The sequence below is a fragment of the Phascolarctos cinereus genome, unplaced genomic scaffold, assembly GCF_003287225.1.
Source record: "Phascolarctos cinereus isolate Bilbo 61053 unplaced genomic scaffold, phaCin_HiC Scaffold_4;HRSCAF=312, whole genome shotgun sequence".
Classification (NCBI taxonomy): Eukaryota; Metazoa; Chordata; class Mammalia; order Diprotodontia; family Phascolarctidae; genus Phascolarctos; species Phascolarctos cinereus.
In genome coordinates this window covers 90,511,067-90,528,721 of record NW_027555847.1, presented here as the reverse complement: position 1 = coordinate 90,528,721, position 17,655 = coordinate 90,511,067, and the positions used below count along the sequence as shown (strand labels likewise).

The 17,655-nt window shown below is 39.2% G+C and overlaps 1 protein-coding gene across 6 annotated transcripts in view; it reads right to left on the bottom strand.

Moving 5' to 3' along the window:
- LOC110216945 (zinc finger protein 445-like) overlaps positions 1 to 17,655 on the bottom strand; it is a 53,718-nt gene that overhangs the window by 10,491 nt on the left and 25,572 nt on the right. For 5 of the 6 annotated variants that reach the window (XM_078152431.1, XM_078152433.1, XM_020999022.2 and 2 more), the window contains 4 exons: positions 16,984 to 17,060; positions 16,631 to 16,757; positions 15,883 to 15,981; positions 5,000 to 10,213 (listed from right to left, as the gene is read on the bottom strand). In XM_078152431.1, coding sequence (XP_078008557.1) covers positions 8,982 to 10,213; positions 15,883 to 15,981; positions 16,631 to 16,757; positions 16,984 to 17,060 — 1,535 coding nt within the window. In that variant the 3' untranslated portion in view covers positions 5,000 to 8,981. Of the gene's footprint in view, positions 1 to 4,999; positions 10,214 to 15,882; positions 15,982 to 16,630; positions 16,758 to 16,983; positions 17,061 to 17,655 lie in introns of those variants that run through there. The other variant, XM_078152434.1, reaches the window with a different exon arrangement.

The following is a 17,655-nucleotide window of genomic DNA, read 5'->3' as shown; positions in this document are numbered from 1 at the left end:
CACCCCACCGCCGTAGCAGACTGCGCCGCCCCAGTAGCCACCTCCGCTGCCGCCACCAATGGAGGTAGCCGCGTCCACCGCCGCCGCCACCAACGGAGGTAGCCGCTTCCACCGCCGCCGCCACCAATGGAGGTAGCCGCCGCCACCAATGGAGGTAGCCGCCTCCACCGCCGCCGCCAATAGCCGCCGCCGCCGCCGGTAGCCACCTCCTCCGCCGCCACCAATGGAGGTAGCCGCCTCCACCGCCGCTGCCGGTAGCCACCTCCTCCGCAGCCACCAATGGAGGTAGCCGCCTCCACCGCCGCCGCCAATAGCCGCCGACGACGGTAGCCACCTCCCCCGCAGCCACCAATGGAGGTAGCCGCCTCCAATAGCCGTCGCCGCCAGTAGCCACCTCCTCCGCAGTCACCAATGGAGATAGCCGCCACCGCCGCCGCCGCCGGTAGCCACCTCCTTCGCAGCCACCAATGGAGGTAGCCGCCTCCGCCGCAGCCACCAATGGAGGTAGCCGCCTCCACCGCTGCCGCCAATAGCCGCCGACGCCGGTAGCCACCTCCCCCGCAGCCACCAATGGAGGTAGCCGCCTCCAATAGCCGTCGCCGCCGGTAGCCACCTCCTCCGCAGTCACCAATGGAGATAGCCGCCGCCGCCGCCGCCGGTAGCCACCTCCTTCGCAGCCACCACTGCCGGTAGCCACCTCCTCCGCAGCCACCACCGGAGGTAGCTGCCGCTGCCGCCCCTGGTAGCCGCCTCCGCCACAGCCGCCCCTGGTAGCCGCCTCCGCCGCAGCCGCCCCTGGTAGCCGCCTCTGCTGCCACCACTGCCCTTCTCCAGTTTTTAAGTGTCACAAGGGAAGTGCATAAGAAAAGTGTCTGGATTTTTGGTTTTCTTTTTAGTTGAAGTGCAGTAGTTTTAAATTGAAACTGTAGAGTTCTGCTTTGTATGCGTCAAACAGAAAGTCAGGGCAATGATGCAAGGAAAGAAAAAACAACAAAAAGTCTGTTCTTAAACACAATTTGGAACATTTGGGTTTGTTTGGTTTTTTCATGTTTAGAATGCTTAACTGTCTTCTGAAGCAAAATAAATAGTATTATGCTTTTAAAAACTCAAGAGAAAAAAGGGGGGGCAGGTAGGTGGCACAGTGCATAGAGCACCGGCCCTGAATTCAGGAGGACCTGAGTTCGAATGCAGCCTCAGACACATAAAAACACTTACTAGCTGTGTGACCCCAGGCAAGTCACTTAACCCCATTGCCTAGCCAAAAAAAAAAAAGAAAAGAAAAAAAAAGATGATGTCTAGGCTCTCTTTTTTTTGATCACGGCTTTCAGGCAGAACAATAATTCTTAAATTATCTCTCCTGGATCTATTTTCCAGATCAGTTGCAAAAAAAGAAAAATATGAATTGGTCCCAGGCCATGGAAGAGCTCAAAAAGGATTCTGAGAAGCAAGTAAGAGAAATAGAGGTAAAACTGGGAAGAGAAATGAGAGTGATGCAAGAAAATCATGAAAAACAAGTCAATGGCTTGCTAAAGGAGACCCCAAAAAATACTGAAGAAAATAACACCTTAAAAATTAGCCTAACCCAAATGGCAAAAGAGGTCCAAAAAGCCAATGAGGAGAAGAATGCCCTGAAAAGCAAAACTGGCCAAATGGAAAAGGAAGTCCAAAAGCTTACTGAAGAAAATACTTCCTTAAAAATCAGAATGGAGCAATTGGAAGATAGTGACTTTATGAGAAATCAAGACAGTAAAACAAAGCCAAAAGAATGAAAAAATAGAAAACAATGTGAAATATCTCACTGGAAAAACAACTGACCTGGAGAGATCATTTAAAAATTATTGGACTATCTAAAAGCCATGATCAAAAAGAGAGCCTAGATATCATCTTTCAAGAAATTATCAAGGAAAACTGCCCTGATATTTTAGAACCAGAGGGCAAAATAGAAATTAAAAGAATCTACCAATCACCTCCTGAAAGAGATCCCCAAAGGAAACCTCCCAGGAATACTGTAGCCAAATTCCAGAGTTCCCAGGTCAAGGAGAAAATATTACAAGCAGCCAGAAAGAAATAATTCAAGTATGGTGGAAACACAATCAGGATAACACAAGATTTAGCAGCTTCTATATTAAGGGACTGGAGGGCTTGGAATATAATATTCCAGAGGTCAAAGGAGATAGGATTACAACCAAGAATCACCTACCCAGCAAAACTGAGTATAATCCTTCAGGGGAAAAAATGGATATTCAGTAGAGGGAATAGAGGACTCTCAAGCATTCTTGATGAAAAGACCAGATCTGAATAGAAAATCTGACTTTCAGATACAAGACTCAAGTGAAACATTAAGAGGTAAACAGGAAAGAGAAATAATAAGGGACTTATTAAGGTTGAACTGTTTACATTCCTGCATGGAAAGATGGTATTTGTAACTCATGAGACCTTCCTTTGTCAGTATTAGGGTAGTTGGAAGGAGAAAAATTATATGTATGTATAGATAAATAGATAGATAGATAGATAGATAGATAGATAGATAGATAGATAGATAGATAGATAGATAGATAGATAGAGGGCAGAGGGTTAGTTGAAGATGAAGGGGTGATATCTGGAGAATAAAATTAAGGGGTAAGAGAGGATTATATTAGGAGGAGAAAGGGAGAGGCAGAATGGGGTAAATTATTTCACATAAAACAGAAAAGAAAAGGCTGTTACAGTGAGAGGGAAACAGGGAAGGTGAGAGGGCATGAAGGTATTTTATTCTCCTTGGATTTGGCTTAAGGAGGGAATAACATACACATTTAATTGGGTATGTAAATCTATCTTACCACTACAGGAAAATAGGGAGGGAAGGGGACAAGAGCAGGGAGATGACAGAAGAAAGGGCAGATTGGGGGAAGGGGTAATCAGAAGCAAACACTTCTAAGGAGGGACAGGGTCAAAAGAGAGAATAGAATAAATGGGGGGCAGGATATGATTAAGGGAAATTTACTTAGTTTTTTCACATGACTGCTATGGAAGTGTTTTGCATGACTACACATGTATAACCTGTATCAAGTCGCTTGCTTTCTCAACGAGAGTGGGTGGGGAGGGAGGGAGGGAGGGAGAAAATTTAGAACCCAAAGTCTTAAAAACAAATGTTAAAAAAACTTTTTCACATGCAACTAGAAAATAAGATATACAGGCAATGGGGTATAGAAATCTATTCTGCCCTACAGGAAAATAGAAGAGGAAGGGGATAAGAGAAGGGAGGGAGAGATAGAAAGGAGGGCAGATTAGGGGAAAGGGTATTCAGAATGCATGCCGTCCTGGGGTGGGGGGAGGGACAAAATGGCGAGAAAATTTGGAACTCAAAATCTTGTGGAAGTCAATGTTGAAAACTAAAAATAAATTTTTTTTTAAAAAGCTAGAGAGAGAAATGGAAAACCACTCGCTATCTCTGTCAAGCAAACCCTAGATGGGATCATAGAGTCAGACATGAACTAAGAACAACTCAACAACAACTGAAAACCTTCCATAGACAATCTTTAGACTCTCTCCAATTTATTTAGTCTGGATCTTGTTTGTAAATAATGAGAGATAGAAGGAAAATGTTTGTTTCCATAAAATTGAAACAACCCCTAGAAAAAGTTAACAGCCAGTCTCATCTTGTTTTGCTGGTAGAAGTCAGCAAGTAGGACAAAGGTTAAACTTTACATAGAGTTCACAGGCTCATGAATACTAACTCCTCCACCTCTGGGCGGGGTTAAGACGACATATTCTGAATATGCACATACGTAAAAGGAGAGAGACATGTCCAGAGCAGATGTGTAATAGGCGTGCCAGAAAGTGGTACACTTTGGAATGCCCTAGGGACTCTGCGGCACTGATTAGAAATAGTGAACCCTTACTTGGGGGGGGGGGCGGACACCTAGGTCAAAATTAGTTATTTCTCGTAACTGGTGCATGGGGTTTGCTAGTCAGATTGTGACCTCCTAAAAGGGCAGGGATCCGCTTTTGCTCTTTTGTTATCGGCAGAGCTTAGCACTTATTAAGTAACTGACAGATGAAGAAACCAAGCCCCAGGAGGGGCCTTACAATTTCTAACTTAAGCCTTAAGAAAGCTTTCTAACGGCCTTGTACGTCCCCTGATTCCACAGACAGTAATCTTTCAACTATTATCCCAGATCAGATGCAGGCAGTTCTGCTGTCAGAGATATAACGGAAACGGTCATTCCCATAAATTTAGAGCAAACAGCTAGAGTACGCGAGTAGCAACATCAGGCGGTGACGTCGAGCCCTGTGCATGCGCACAAGAGGGGTATTTGCACCTCAGTGCGCATGCGCGAGTGGTGACGGTTGGCCGCAACCATTCCGACGTCACCGGAAACACAAATTTCCAAAGCAAAGAAGTTGCTGGACTGCCTCACCCCCACTCCAACTCCCACCCCTACTCCATGGGAGCTGTGATACAGCCAAATGACTCTGGAGATGGAAAGCAACTGAGCAATATGATACTATCCCTCCTACTTGTTAATTTTCTTAATAACTTGGAATAGGTTTTATTGCCAAGTTTGAAGGCCCGACCCAACTTAGCTCCAAGAAGGCTGAGCCTTTGGCATTTTCCTAATGGAATGGCAACCAGCAATAATTCGATTCTCCAGGAGGTGGCAGCAGAGCCTCACAGACCAATCACCAAAGGCATTACCACACTTTAAAGTTAAGACTTTTCTCCATCCACCAGCTCCCGTGCAACACTAGCTGACCCGAGGACCGATGCATGAGCTTGCAACAAAATCTAACCCCACACCTTGGTTCCCCGCGCCCACACACACTCTTTCCAGTGCCTTGGAAATGCAGGCCCCAGGAAGTTCGGGGTTACAGTGTTGTGTGCTACAAAAGATTTCTGCAGAAGAAAGAGGAATAGAGGGGGAAAGTGGAACTTGTGGCTGGGCTTGAATAAAAATATTTAGAATGCCTTATTCATAGTTATATGCTAACAAAACTGAGAACAAAAAGAAATGAGGAATAGTTTAAAAGACATTTAATATACAGATTTTCAGAAGATTAGATAGAGGGCTAAATAACCCAACTTCACCAAAAAAAATATTTTTAAAGGAGTTGCAGGGGATAGAACTTCTTAGTCCTAATAGATTCACAGTAGCATTTAAACATCTAAAGAAAAATTAGTATCCATACTTCACAAATTATTCGCAAAGATTCACAAAGAAAACATTCTAGCAGAATCTTTTTATAAGATATAGTCCTAATACCTAAAATAAGGAAAGATAAAATACAGAACAAAAACCATACATCACTATCATTAATGAAAATCCTGTCAAGAATTAATGGCTACAGAGAAAACAGATGCAAGAATGACTACAGATAACTAAGAATGCCAGGACGGCTCAACATTAGGAAAACAAGGTAATCTTATCTTAACAGGTCCAGAAAGAGCCTTTGACAAAGTACAGCACTTTTTGAGAAGTGCTAAAACTCTGCAAAGTATAGACATAGAGGGACCTTTTTTAATCATAAAAGGTATCGATCTAAAACCACAAGCAAGCACCATATGCATCACCTACTATCACAGTGCCAGGCACCATGATAAGTGCTTGACAAATATTATCTCATTTGAGCTTTACAGCAACCCTGGGAGGTAGGTGCTATTGTTATCCCCATTTTACAGTTGAAGTCACACAGCCAGTAAGTGTCTGAGGCCAGATGTGAACTCCTATTCATGACTCAGTGCTCTGTTTATTATACCACCCACCTGCCCCATTACCTTATCTGATACTCACTACAGCTCTGTGAAGTAGGTGCTATTATTATCATCACCATTTTACAGCTGAGGAAACTGAGATAAAGGTTAAGTAACTTGCCCAAGGACACATAGCTAGCAGGTGTCCAAGGCTCGATTTGAACTCAGGTCTTTCAGACTCTAAGCCCAGCACTTTATCTGCTGTGCCACAGATCTGCACAGAAAGAAATTGAGGGCATAGAGATAGGTAAAGAGGAGATAAAACTGTAGCTGATGATGGGATGGTATACTTGGAAAATCCTAGGGCATCAGCAAAGATACTAATAAGTACAATAGCTTCAGCAAAGTTGCAAGATACAAAATAAACCCTAAAAAATCAATAGCATTTCTTTATAATAATATTATAACTTAAAGGACAAAAATAGAAAGGGAAATCCCATTCCAAATAACTATAAAACGCATAAAATATCTGGAGATTAGCCTACCAATGCACACGAAGGATGTGTGTAGTTTTAATTATCAAGTGCTCCTTAAAAAAAAATGAGTAGGATATGTATTCATAACCAAACAAGAGATAGAAACAATTAAAAAAGACAAAACAGATAACTTTGATTACATGAAACTAAAAGGCTTCTTTCTGCACAAACAAAATTAATGCACCTAGGATAAGAAAGGAAGTGGTCAAATGGGGAAAAAAATCTTTCTATAAAATTTCTCTGATAAGGGTTTAGAATCCACGATATATAAACAATTACATACATATATACATATAGACACAGATGCATGTGTGTGTACGTGCGTGTATCTCTCAAACAGCCATTCCCCAACAAATAAATATGGGGCAGCTAGGTGGCATGGTGGATAGAGTGCTAGGCCTGGAGTCAGGAAGACTCATCTTTGTGAGTTCAAGTCTAGCTTCAGACTCTTACTAGCTGTGTGAACCTAGGCAAGTCACTCAACCCTATTTGCTTCTGTTCCTCATCTGTAAAATAAGCTGCAGAAGGAAATAACAAACCACTCCAGTATCTTTGCCAAGAAAACCCCAAATGGAGTCACAAAGAGTCAGACATGACTGAAACAGCTGAACAACAACAACAGATAAATAGTCATAGTCAAAGAATATGAACAAAAAATTCTCAGAAGAATTACAAAGTGTTCACAACCATATGAGAGAATGTTTCAAATCACTAAGACAAGTCAAAATAATCCTGAAGTTTCACCTCTCAACTTCAAAATTGGCGAAGATAACAGAAAATGATAATAGTCAAGGAGAGGCAGTAGAATGGCAGGCACACTAATAAATTGTTAGTGAGGTTGTGAAATGGTACAACCATTTTGGAAATCAATATGGAATAATGCAAATAAAGGGACTAAAATGTTCATATCCTTTGAACCAGAGACTCCATTACTAGGCTTATGCCCCAAGGCATAATATTGTCATGACTTCATCAATAAGAAGAAAGTCCACATATACACCAAAATATTTACAGCAGCACTTTTTATAATAACAAAGAACTCTTGTGTTCTGCTGTGTACAGGGAAATGTTCTTTTTTTCTCTCATTTTGTATTTAAGTTTAAAATGAATAAAAAACTATAATAGCAAAGAATTTTAAACAAAGCAAATGCCTATCGAATGGGGGAATAGCTAAACAAATTGTTGTATATGATTGTAATGGAATGTTATTATGCTGTCAAAAGGATATATGTGATACGGAAAAGCACAAAAAGATCTACATGAACTAATGCAGAGTGAAGTAAGGAGAGCCCAGAAAATAATATATATGATAATTACAACAATGTAAAAGGAAAGAATAACCAAGCACCAAAAAATCAAAAGTAAACGTAACACGATTACAAAGCTCAAATATGACTTGAATGAACAGACCAAGAGGACACCCCCAATCAACCCCGTTGTGAGGGTGGAAGGTCCACAGGTGTTATACATAATACATGTTTTTGGACTTTTTCAATATTTCAGTCAGTTTGCTGATTTTTTTTATCCTTAAAAAGTACTATTTACTATATGAGGTGTCTCTCCCTTAGGAGGGAGAGGGATACTAGGAATAATTATGACGATATAAAAAAATCAGTCAAATCATATATTTTTATGAAGAAAAGTTAATGGAATCTTTTCTATGAAGAGGATGTTTGAACCATTTCTTCAATGATCAATTGAGGTTCCATTTTAACTGAAGGCTCACATAAATCATGATATTTATAGCATTTCATCTGTCTAAGAATTAACCAATGCCTAGGGACATTCAAACTCACCCCAAAGCTTTCTTTCACAAATTATACATGTAACATTTCCCTTTGACTTGCAATCTCTTATGTATGAAATGGAACAACTTGCAACAGAAGACTTATACAGTGACATTCATAGTAATTCTCCATGATGTAATTTTTGTTAAGCTTTTAGTGTTCTATATGACAAAAGGATTTCCCACACTCATTTTGCTCACAAAATATATACAAGATACTGGCATACAACTGAAGGCTTTCCCACAGTGCTGGAGAAATCTATCATAATAGCTTGTGGACTTTATTCAATCACCAATTCTTGTATTTAGAGTGTTCCTTTACTTTTTGATACAATATTGGGTGAAACATTTGTGGGAGGGGTTTCTTTTGAATTGGTTTAATATTATTTATAATGTTACTTAGAGTATCTCATCAATGTGAATTCCTTGGTGACAAGTGAGGGCTCTCTTACCTATGAAAGCTATACCATACTCATGAATCATATAGCTTAACATCAGTGAGGACTCTATTGTTGAATGGCAAAGCTATAATTTATAAGTTCTTTCATAATCACTGCATTTATAATATTTCTCCCTAGTATGAGTTCTCTATCAAGGAAAGTCTGAGACCCTCCTAAAAGCTATGCCACAAATCACATTTACATGGTTTCTGTTATGACTTATATAGAATAGAAAGTATATCTTACAAATGAAGGCTTTCCTAAACTAACATTTATTTCTCCCCTGTTGCTCAACAAGTGTTTTATTCTTTTAAAATTTTCCCCACCCTCTTCCAACTCCTTACTTTTCTTCCTTGTGAATTACATGATGATCAACAAGGGTTATGTTCCTTGCAAAAAAAAAAATTCCCACACTATTTTCATTCACAGCATTTGTAATGTGACTGGTGATCAATCAGTTTTCTTGCAGTAAAAACTATCCCACACCCATAAAACTTATCACTATCAATTCCCTGAAGTTGAATGCTAGATCTACGATAAAAAGTTCCTTACTGCTTAATTTTATCATATTCCTTCTCAGTATGGGTTAACCGATGTCGAGAAAAGCTTGAATTCCACACAAAAGCTTCCCCACACACCTGACATGTGTATGGTTTTATCCTGCTATGAGTTCTCTGATGTACTAAAACGTAAGACTTACGAACAAAAGCTTTCCCACATTGATCACATTTGTAGGGTTTCTCACCAGTGTGAATTCTCTCATGTTCAATGAGGTTTCTATTTCGTGTAAAAGTTTTCCCACACACTTTACACTCATGTTTTTCCTTCTCTCCAGAGTGACTTTTCTGGTGAACTACAAGGGTTCTATTTCTTGTAAAAGTTTCCCCACAATCTTTACATTCATGTACCTTTTCCCCAGTGTGAATTCTCTGGTGAGAAGTGAGGCTTCTGTTCATTCTGAATGATTTGCCACACTCTTTACATTCAAACAGTTTTTCCTTTGTGTGAACTCTCTGGTGTTGAAGGAGGGATCTGCTTCTTGAAAATGTTTTCTCACACTCATTACATCTATAGGGTCTCTCGCCAGTATGAATTCTCTGATGATCAACAAGGTTTCCTTTTCTTGTAAAAGTTTTACCACACTGGTTACATTCATGGTGATTTGGCCTAGCTCGGATATTTATGTGTGGACTAAAGACTGACATGTGACCTACCATTTCCCCATACCCACTACGTGCATACACATTTTTATCAGGGTGTATCATCTGATGGATAAGGGGGTGGAAAATTCCACCAAGGCCATCCCCACCACAATGGGTTTGTTCATTCTCTGATAAAAATTTTTGTTCAGTTATCTGATTTTGACTAAGTCCTAGCATGAGACTAGAAGCTTTCCCAACCTTATCACATTTATCAACTCTCTCTTCATTCTGTTTGAACTGTTCATCATATTGATAGACTTCCTCTTGTTTAGGAATGCTTTGATAAATACTAAGGTTTGAGCTAACATGTTCCCCCAAATTCTCATCTCTCTCTTCTGTAGTAGTTTTTGTTTCCTTGACTACCATGTACTCAGAATCTCCTTCCTCTACCTTCACTCTTGCCAGTGTGGGGTTTCCCAACTGCCTCTCCCACCCAGCCTTCTGTTTATAAGATGCTCTAACCTCAGGTTGATCAGAAACATTGCTCTGGTCATTTCCCAATGATGCTGCTGGTGATTCTTCAGAAATTTCTTGCTTTATGGTAGTCACCTTCTCTTTCTCAAATTTGACTTCACCACCTGAAACAAAAAGAAATTCAAGAAAAGACATTGGTTCTCTTTGTTAAGGAATGGAAAAATATCAAGTAATATTCAAATATCCTACTATAACAGGAGTGCATGGCTTTCATTAAAAAAAAAAAAAGAGCTTTAAGAGGTAAAAAAGTAAAAAGTACCATGGACAGAACACTGGAAAGAGAATCATTCAATAACAATTTCTGGAAAAACGGGATACTAGTTTAGGAAAAGCTAGGGTTCATTCACATGTCCTACAATAAATCACAGTTAAGTTCCAAATGGTTTCATAAATAGAGAGATAAAGAGATGTGCTATAGGTATATGTGTATATATAAGTATATATAATTTAGAAGAAAAGGGAATGATACATTTATCACAATTGTGGAATATGGAAAATTGATATAGATTTGAATAGAAGAAATCATAAGAAACAAAATAGTTGAACTTTATCTTTTTTAAAATAATTTTGCACAATAAAAAGTCATGCATCAAAAATAAAAAGTAGAGAAATTTTGCAGCAAACAACTGTGATAAAAATCTATACTGACACAAATTTAAAAGAGTAAATTGCATTATTTAAAAAGTATTGAACAGATGTTATCAAAAGAAGAAACACAAATTGTTGATACACACCTGGCTTCCTTCAAGTCCGAGCTAAAAACCCATCTCCTATAGGAAGCCTTTCCCAACCCCTCCTAATTCTAGTGCCTTCCCCTTGTTAATGATTTCCTATTTATCCTGTATATAGCATGTTTGTATATACTTGTTTCTTCCCTCTCCAATTCAATTATGAGCTCCTTAAGAGCAAAGACTATCTTTTGCCTCTTTTTGCATTCCCAGTGCTTAGCACGATGCCTGGCACATCATAGGCACTTAATAAATGTTTATTGATTGAGGATACTCTGTATCCCATTCACAAATTTCCATGTCATTCAAATCTAATTTTTCTCCATTATGTTAATTCTGTATGTTCCTTTATCTTTCTGTTGGATTTATCTAATGCTGAAAAAGGAATATTAAAATCTGCTACTATTATTATGTTCTTATTAATGTCTATAATTCAACCAATTTTTAAGAATCCACATGCTATGCCATTTGGTATATGTGCACATATACAGAATATTTTTTCATTGCTTTTTGTGTGTAATATTACTTGTTTCTCTTTATCAAATTTTACTGCTGTCAAACCGGACTTTGTGATTATAATTCCTGCTTTTTTTAAGTTTCTTGAAACAGTTTATTCCACTCGACATTTTCATTCTAAATGTATCTATATGCTATAAAAATGTTTATTATATGTAATAAATGTGTGAAGTTTAGGGTTTATATTTATCTTTCTTTTCATTTGGAGTGTTTAATCCATTCCTATTTCACTATGATTTGTACACCTGCATTTTCTTCCATCTAACTCTCATATAGTGTCCCTCTTTTTTTTAAGTTTGATTAAGTTTCTGTGGTTTATTTTGATTCTTGCCATTGATTTGATCCTGGTCTCCTCTTACTCACTCTTCCTCAACATCCTCTGACACCCTGACCTAGCTGAAGTTCCTGGCATTTACTTTTATTATTCTTCTTTCACTGTCTCTTTTTAATACATTCAGATTAGCATGTAAGTACCTAATCCTCCCTGCTCTACCTCCCCTCCGACCTCATCAATTCTATTAATTTCGAAGACATAGATCTGTAACGTCCTCTTCCAAGAAATGTTGTTTGTTGCAATAAAGGATCTCCATTTTGCCTGCTTATCCTACTCTTTCCTTCTGTTCTTAACCATCCTGTTATCTCCCTCTTTCTCCCCATAGCACTGTCATTTGCAAAGAAAAAAAATCTTACATGTCTAGCTTTTTATAGGCCTATGAAAATATTACTTTCATTTCTTAATCTCTTACTGCTCTTAACCATTCACCTCTAGCTCCTTTTGAAGAAATTATTCTCTTTTACTAAATATTCAGTTTTTTGTTGTTGATGATTAATCTCACAACTTATTTGGAGGTACAATCTAATATGCTTTGCTTTTATAATATTTTATTATCATTTTTTTCTTAGTGCCTCATAAATAATTAATAGACTATGGTATTCTGGATGACTTTCCTTGGAATATGAAAAGATTTTTTCTTGGCTGCCCACAATATCACACTGTTTAATGTAACTCTAAAAGCTACTTATGACATTTCTTGGTGAATTAAACTTGGAGTTTCTTTCTTTTGGTGTTTTATGAACTCTCTTGATCTGTACTATACATTTGCAGTGTTTCTGTGAAATTTCCCCATATCTTTTCCTATGGTATGCTATTCAGGGGAATGTTTTAATTTTTTTTCAAAAATACATTTTTATTGTGTGTATTGTTTTCTTGGCTCTTATTACTTCATTTTTCCTCAGCTGCTACAACTCTTCTTTAATTTCTCTAAATTCTTCACATATATAATTTTATGGCTAATACATATCACACATGTAATCTCTTATTACATATTACATAATTATTTGTTATTACATATCACATATGTAATTTCTTATGGCTCAGTAAAATTCGATTACATTCCTGTATCACAGTTTGATCATTTGCAAATCAACCTCATTTGATTTTTAAAAGAATCTATTTTGGAAATGTCCCCTGTCATTTGTTCTAAATTCTCTACTCTTTTCTTAGATTTTCTTTCTTAAGAGAGTTCTAATTTCATAGGATCATAAATTTAGAGTCAGAAGGGACCTTAGAGGTCACTCAGTTCAACCTTCTCATTTTATCAATAAGGAAAGTAAGGCCCAGGAAGACGAAATAACTTGCCCAGCATCACACAACTAGAAATGGGATTCAAACCCAGGTCTTATTCTTTTTAAGTTTACTTTTTTTTTTCTATTAACAAAGATCTATTTGCTCTCCCTCCCACCTCCTCTCCCCACTTGGGGGGAAAAATAAAAAATAATAATCTTGTAATAAACATGAAAAGTTATACAAAATAAATTCTCATACTAGTCATGTCCAAAAAATACATGCCTCATTCTGCACCCTACATCTATTACCTCTCTGTCAAGAAGTAGGTAGCATGATTCATCACCGGTCCTTCTTAGGTCTTTCCAAGTTGTTTATCTTTACAATGTTATTGTTACTGTATAAAGTGTTCTTCTGATTCTTCTCATCTCCCTCTGCATCAGTTCATACAAATCTTCCTAGGTTTCTCTGAAACCATCCCCTTCTTCATTTTATAGCACAATAGTATTCCATCACATTTATATACTGTAATTTGTTCAGCCATTCCCAATGGATGAGTACTCCCTTAGTTTCCAGCTAGTTCTTTTCTACCACAAAAAGAGTTACTATAAATATTTTAATACATATGGGCCCTTTTCCTCTTTCTTTGATCTCTTTGGGGTACAGACCTAATGATGGTATTGCTGGGTCAAAGGATATGTACAGTTTAGTAAATTTTAGGGCATAGTTCCAAACTGCTTTCCAGAATGATCAGATCAATTTACAACTTTATCAACAGTGAATTAATGTGCCTCAAACTATGCCTTTAAATAATACAATCTAGGGGCAGCTGGATGGTACAGTGGATAGAGCTCCGGCCTTGAAGTCAAGAGGACCTGAGTTCAAATCTGGCCTCAGATACTTGACACTTACTAGCTGTGTGACCCTGGGCAAGTCACATAACCCCAACTGCCTCACCAGAAAGCAAAATAAATAAATAATACAATCTAGTATAATAATGTCCTATCCTCTTGTCTAATCTGTCTTCTCTAGATTTTGGTGCTACTTCTCCCTCTTGGTTTTCCTCCTACATCTCTGACTGTTCTTCTCAACATCCTTTCCCAAATCACTATTCATGGCATGTGCACAAAACGTGGGTATACCCCAAGCCTCTGTCCTAGGCCTTCTTTTTTCTCACTATACTCTTTTCACATGGTGATCTCATCAACTCCCAGGAGTTCAGCTATCATCTAAATTCAGATAATTTTCAAATCTACATATTTAGACCTAGTGTCTCTCGAGTTCTAGTCCCATATCACAAATAGCCTATTACAACTTAGAACTAGATATTTCATTTGTATCTCAAATTAAACATGTCTAAAACTCCACCCCTCTTCTGAACTTCCTTGTAACTGTTAAGAGAACACTAGCCTTCCATTCACCCAGGTTCATCCTCAGTGATTCACTCTGCATAACTAATGAGTTGCCAAATACTTAATCTTTAAATTCCCACACTATCTCTCATACATCTCTTCCTCTGCATTTATGTAGCTGCCACCCTCATTCACACCTTCATCACCCCTCACCAGGACTATTACAATAGCCTCTAATTTGGCCTCCCCACTCCAATACATTCTCCTAAAGAGTGGGTCTGACCATATCAACCCCCTAGTCGATAAACTCCAGAAGCTCCCTGTCACTTCTAGGATAAAATATAAACTTCTTTGGCATTTATAGCGCTTCACAACCTGGTCCCTTCCCATCAGTCCTCACATTACTGCCCTTCACACATTCTGGTCCAGTCAGACTGGCCTCCTTGCTACTCCATATCTAGTATCCATGCCTTTGCATTTGTGGAATGCTTTCTATCCATATTTCTGCCTTTGGGAATCTCTGGTTTCCTTCAAGAATCAGCTAAGCACTCCCTCCAACAAGAGTCCTTTCTTGGTGACCTTCATTGCCTTTCTCCCCCTCAGGCACCACTGCCTTCCCATCTAAAAAATACCTTTTGTCTGTTTTCTACATGTCTAGCATTTACCTATATGCATACATGTTGTCTTACCCCTTTTACTATAAACTCCTTGAAGGAAAGGACTGATAGAATTCTGTCTTTTATCTCCAGCATTGAGCACAGTGCCCGATATAGTAAGCAATTAATGAGTGCTTACTGATTGATCATTTGATGTGAAACAAGGATTACCAAAGGTTTGCAAATAACGATGAAGGGCATGCTAAGCATAATGATAACTTCATTTCTTTAGTATTTTAAGGTCTACAAAGTGCTTTCTATACAACAGTCCTGTGAGGCAGATGATATAAGGATTATTAGCTCTTTTTCTTTAAGGAAACGAAGGATCAGAGAGTAGAGGTGACTTGCCCACAGTCACATATCTAAAAAGTGGCAGAGCCAGTACTTGAACTCAGGGCTTCTAGAATATGGAAGGCAAGGAGACCCACTACTCATCCAAAAAATAAGAGAACATGAGAATGTTCCCAGTTACTGTACAAATATTTAATAAAGTACAGTGTGGGGTTCGAAGTCAAAAAGGAGGCTAAGTTTAATCTTTTGTTGACACTGTGCTAGGGTGCCATGCTTACTTGGGTGACAGGACTCAACTGCCACAAGAGTAGAAACCTTATGGTTTAACTTCCTTCTTGATTTTGTTTACTCAGTTATTTCTCAAGTATCAATTCTCAGAATTTTTAGTCTATGGATGATTTTGTCAAAATGAAAAATAATAGTTCCCATTTCTATTATGCTTTGTAAACCTTATAATACTTTTTCTACTGCAACCATGAGACACAGTTGATGAAAGTACTATGATTCCCATTTTAGAACCAAGGCTCAATATTTGCCTAAAGAAACAGCTAGTAATTGTCAGAGCTGGGATGTGAACCCATGTGTCAGCTCCATGCCGTATTCTCTTTCTAATATGCTCAATGCCTTAAAGAAAAGGGGCAAACTTGAAGAGTTCTCCTCACTCACCTGCACAAACAAACCATTGACCTATGTCCTGAGCTTCCTGTAGATTCCCAGATACTTGCTCCAGCTTAGAAATCACAAGAGGTTTAGGAAATAGATATGCTGTTCAGGAGAAGAAAAAAGGGGTAGGTTAGAGCATGGCATCACACTGCTTTATCCCACAGCCTGATCTCATCCCTATTCTTCAGGGGAAAAGGACAAGAAAGAAGTGGAATGTTCAGGGAGACCCTGGAAAGAAGGGCCAGAGGAAGGTGAAGGGACCTAGGGAAAGGGATTCAAGGCTTTTTTTTTTAACCAAAGAACAGGAAGTAAAAAATCTAGGCTAGATACACAGTTATACTTTTCTTCTCTTTTTAAGAGGATGGAAAAGTAGAGAGATCTAGACAGTGAGCAGCTGGGTAATTTTTAGCTCACAGTCTAAGATAAGTTTAGACTTCTCACAAAAAGACCAAGAAGGATTGCAAAGGGAGTAGGGGTGACTGGTGAGGATTCTGAGTCAGGCAGACAGTTAGAATATCGCATACTTCCAGCTCCACAGAGTAAAGTCCACAGGAAGGATCACTAGAAAACAGGACACGAGGATTCTCTGCCTCACTGCAAAGAGATCATAAGGCCACTCCTGCCTGGCAAGGCATCCCCTAAGGATGGGGGATTAGAACCACGTGACTCCCAAATACTGACAAGAAATAAACAGAGTACCACTCGTTAACAATTTCTTCATCTTTAGGCAGGAGAGAAGGTAAAGCCTTACCCAAAGACGCTATGTTCCTATAATTCTCCAGCATCACGTCCCTGTACAGGACCCTCTGCGCAGGGTTCAGATCTGCCCATTCTTCCTTCCGGAAGTATACAGCCACATCTTCAAACATCACTGTCTCCTGAAACAACATGTTCCTGATGTCCCAAGGACTGTCCCACCACTCAGTCTCTATGAGGCAGGAGTGACATCTATTATTCTGAGTGCATTCAAAAAGCAACGAAAAGGAAAGAAAAGCCCAAGAGCTCAGGCCAAGGAAGGATACTTGTGTGTGGGCAAATAACTCCTAAGATTAGAGGAGCCACAGCTACAAAATGCCAGGAAGAACAAAGAGAAGTGTCGCTTACCTGAGGCCTGGTTTTCAGTGATGGAGCCACGACGGCCTGATCTCTTGTATGGGCAGGAACCTGAGGAGCATGAAAAACTGAAGAGAAAAGAAAGGCATAAATGAGACCAAATCTGCAGCTTCCTCTCCACACCCTCCCCCCACCCCAGGTAAGACACAGAAGATGCAGAGATCCAAAAAGAAATCTATCGCAGGTCCTGACTACTGCAAACCAGAAATTAGGTCTCTTGTGTGTACGACAGTATTCCCTATAGCCTTGGGGTAGGACAGTGAGTGACTGTGGGGACAAACCCTGGCACTAGAGAACACCCACTGATATTGGAAATAGCAGATTCAAGGCTCAAACCCAAACTCAAATTTTAAAAACTACTCTGAATCCAAACAAGTTCGCAGGATTTAGAGCTAGGGGAGACCTGAGAGATCAGTTTGTCCAAAATCGTTTTGAACAGAGACCCAAAAAGCTTAAGGGCCTTTCCTGAGGTCACACAGGTAGTAAGTGACGGTGCCAGGATTAGAACCCAGGTCCTCTGATACAAATCCAGGGTCCTTTCCACCACAACTCTAATGTGTTTCAGCATACTATACAAAATAACTTATACACAGGGAGCTTCAAAGGGTGTTGTGAAAAGATACAGAGAGGGTTGCCTTTGAACCTCCTCTGGATGAAGACCAT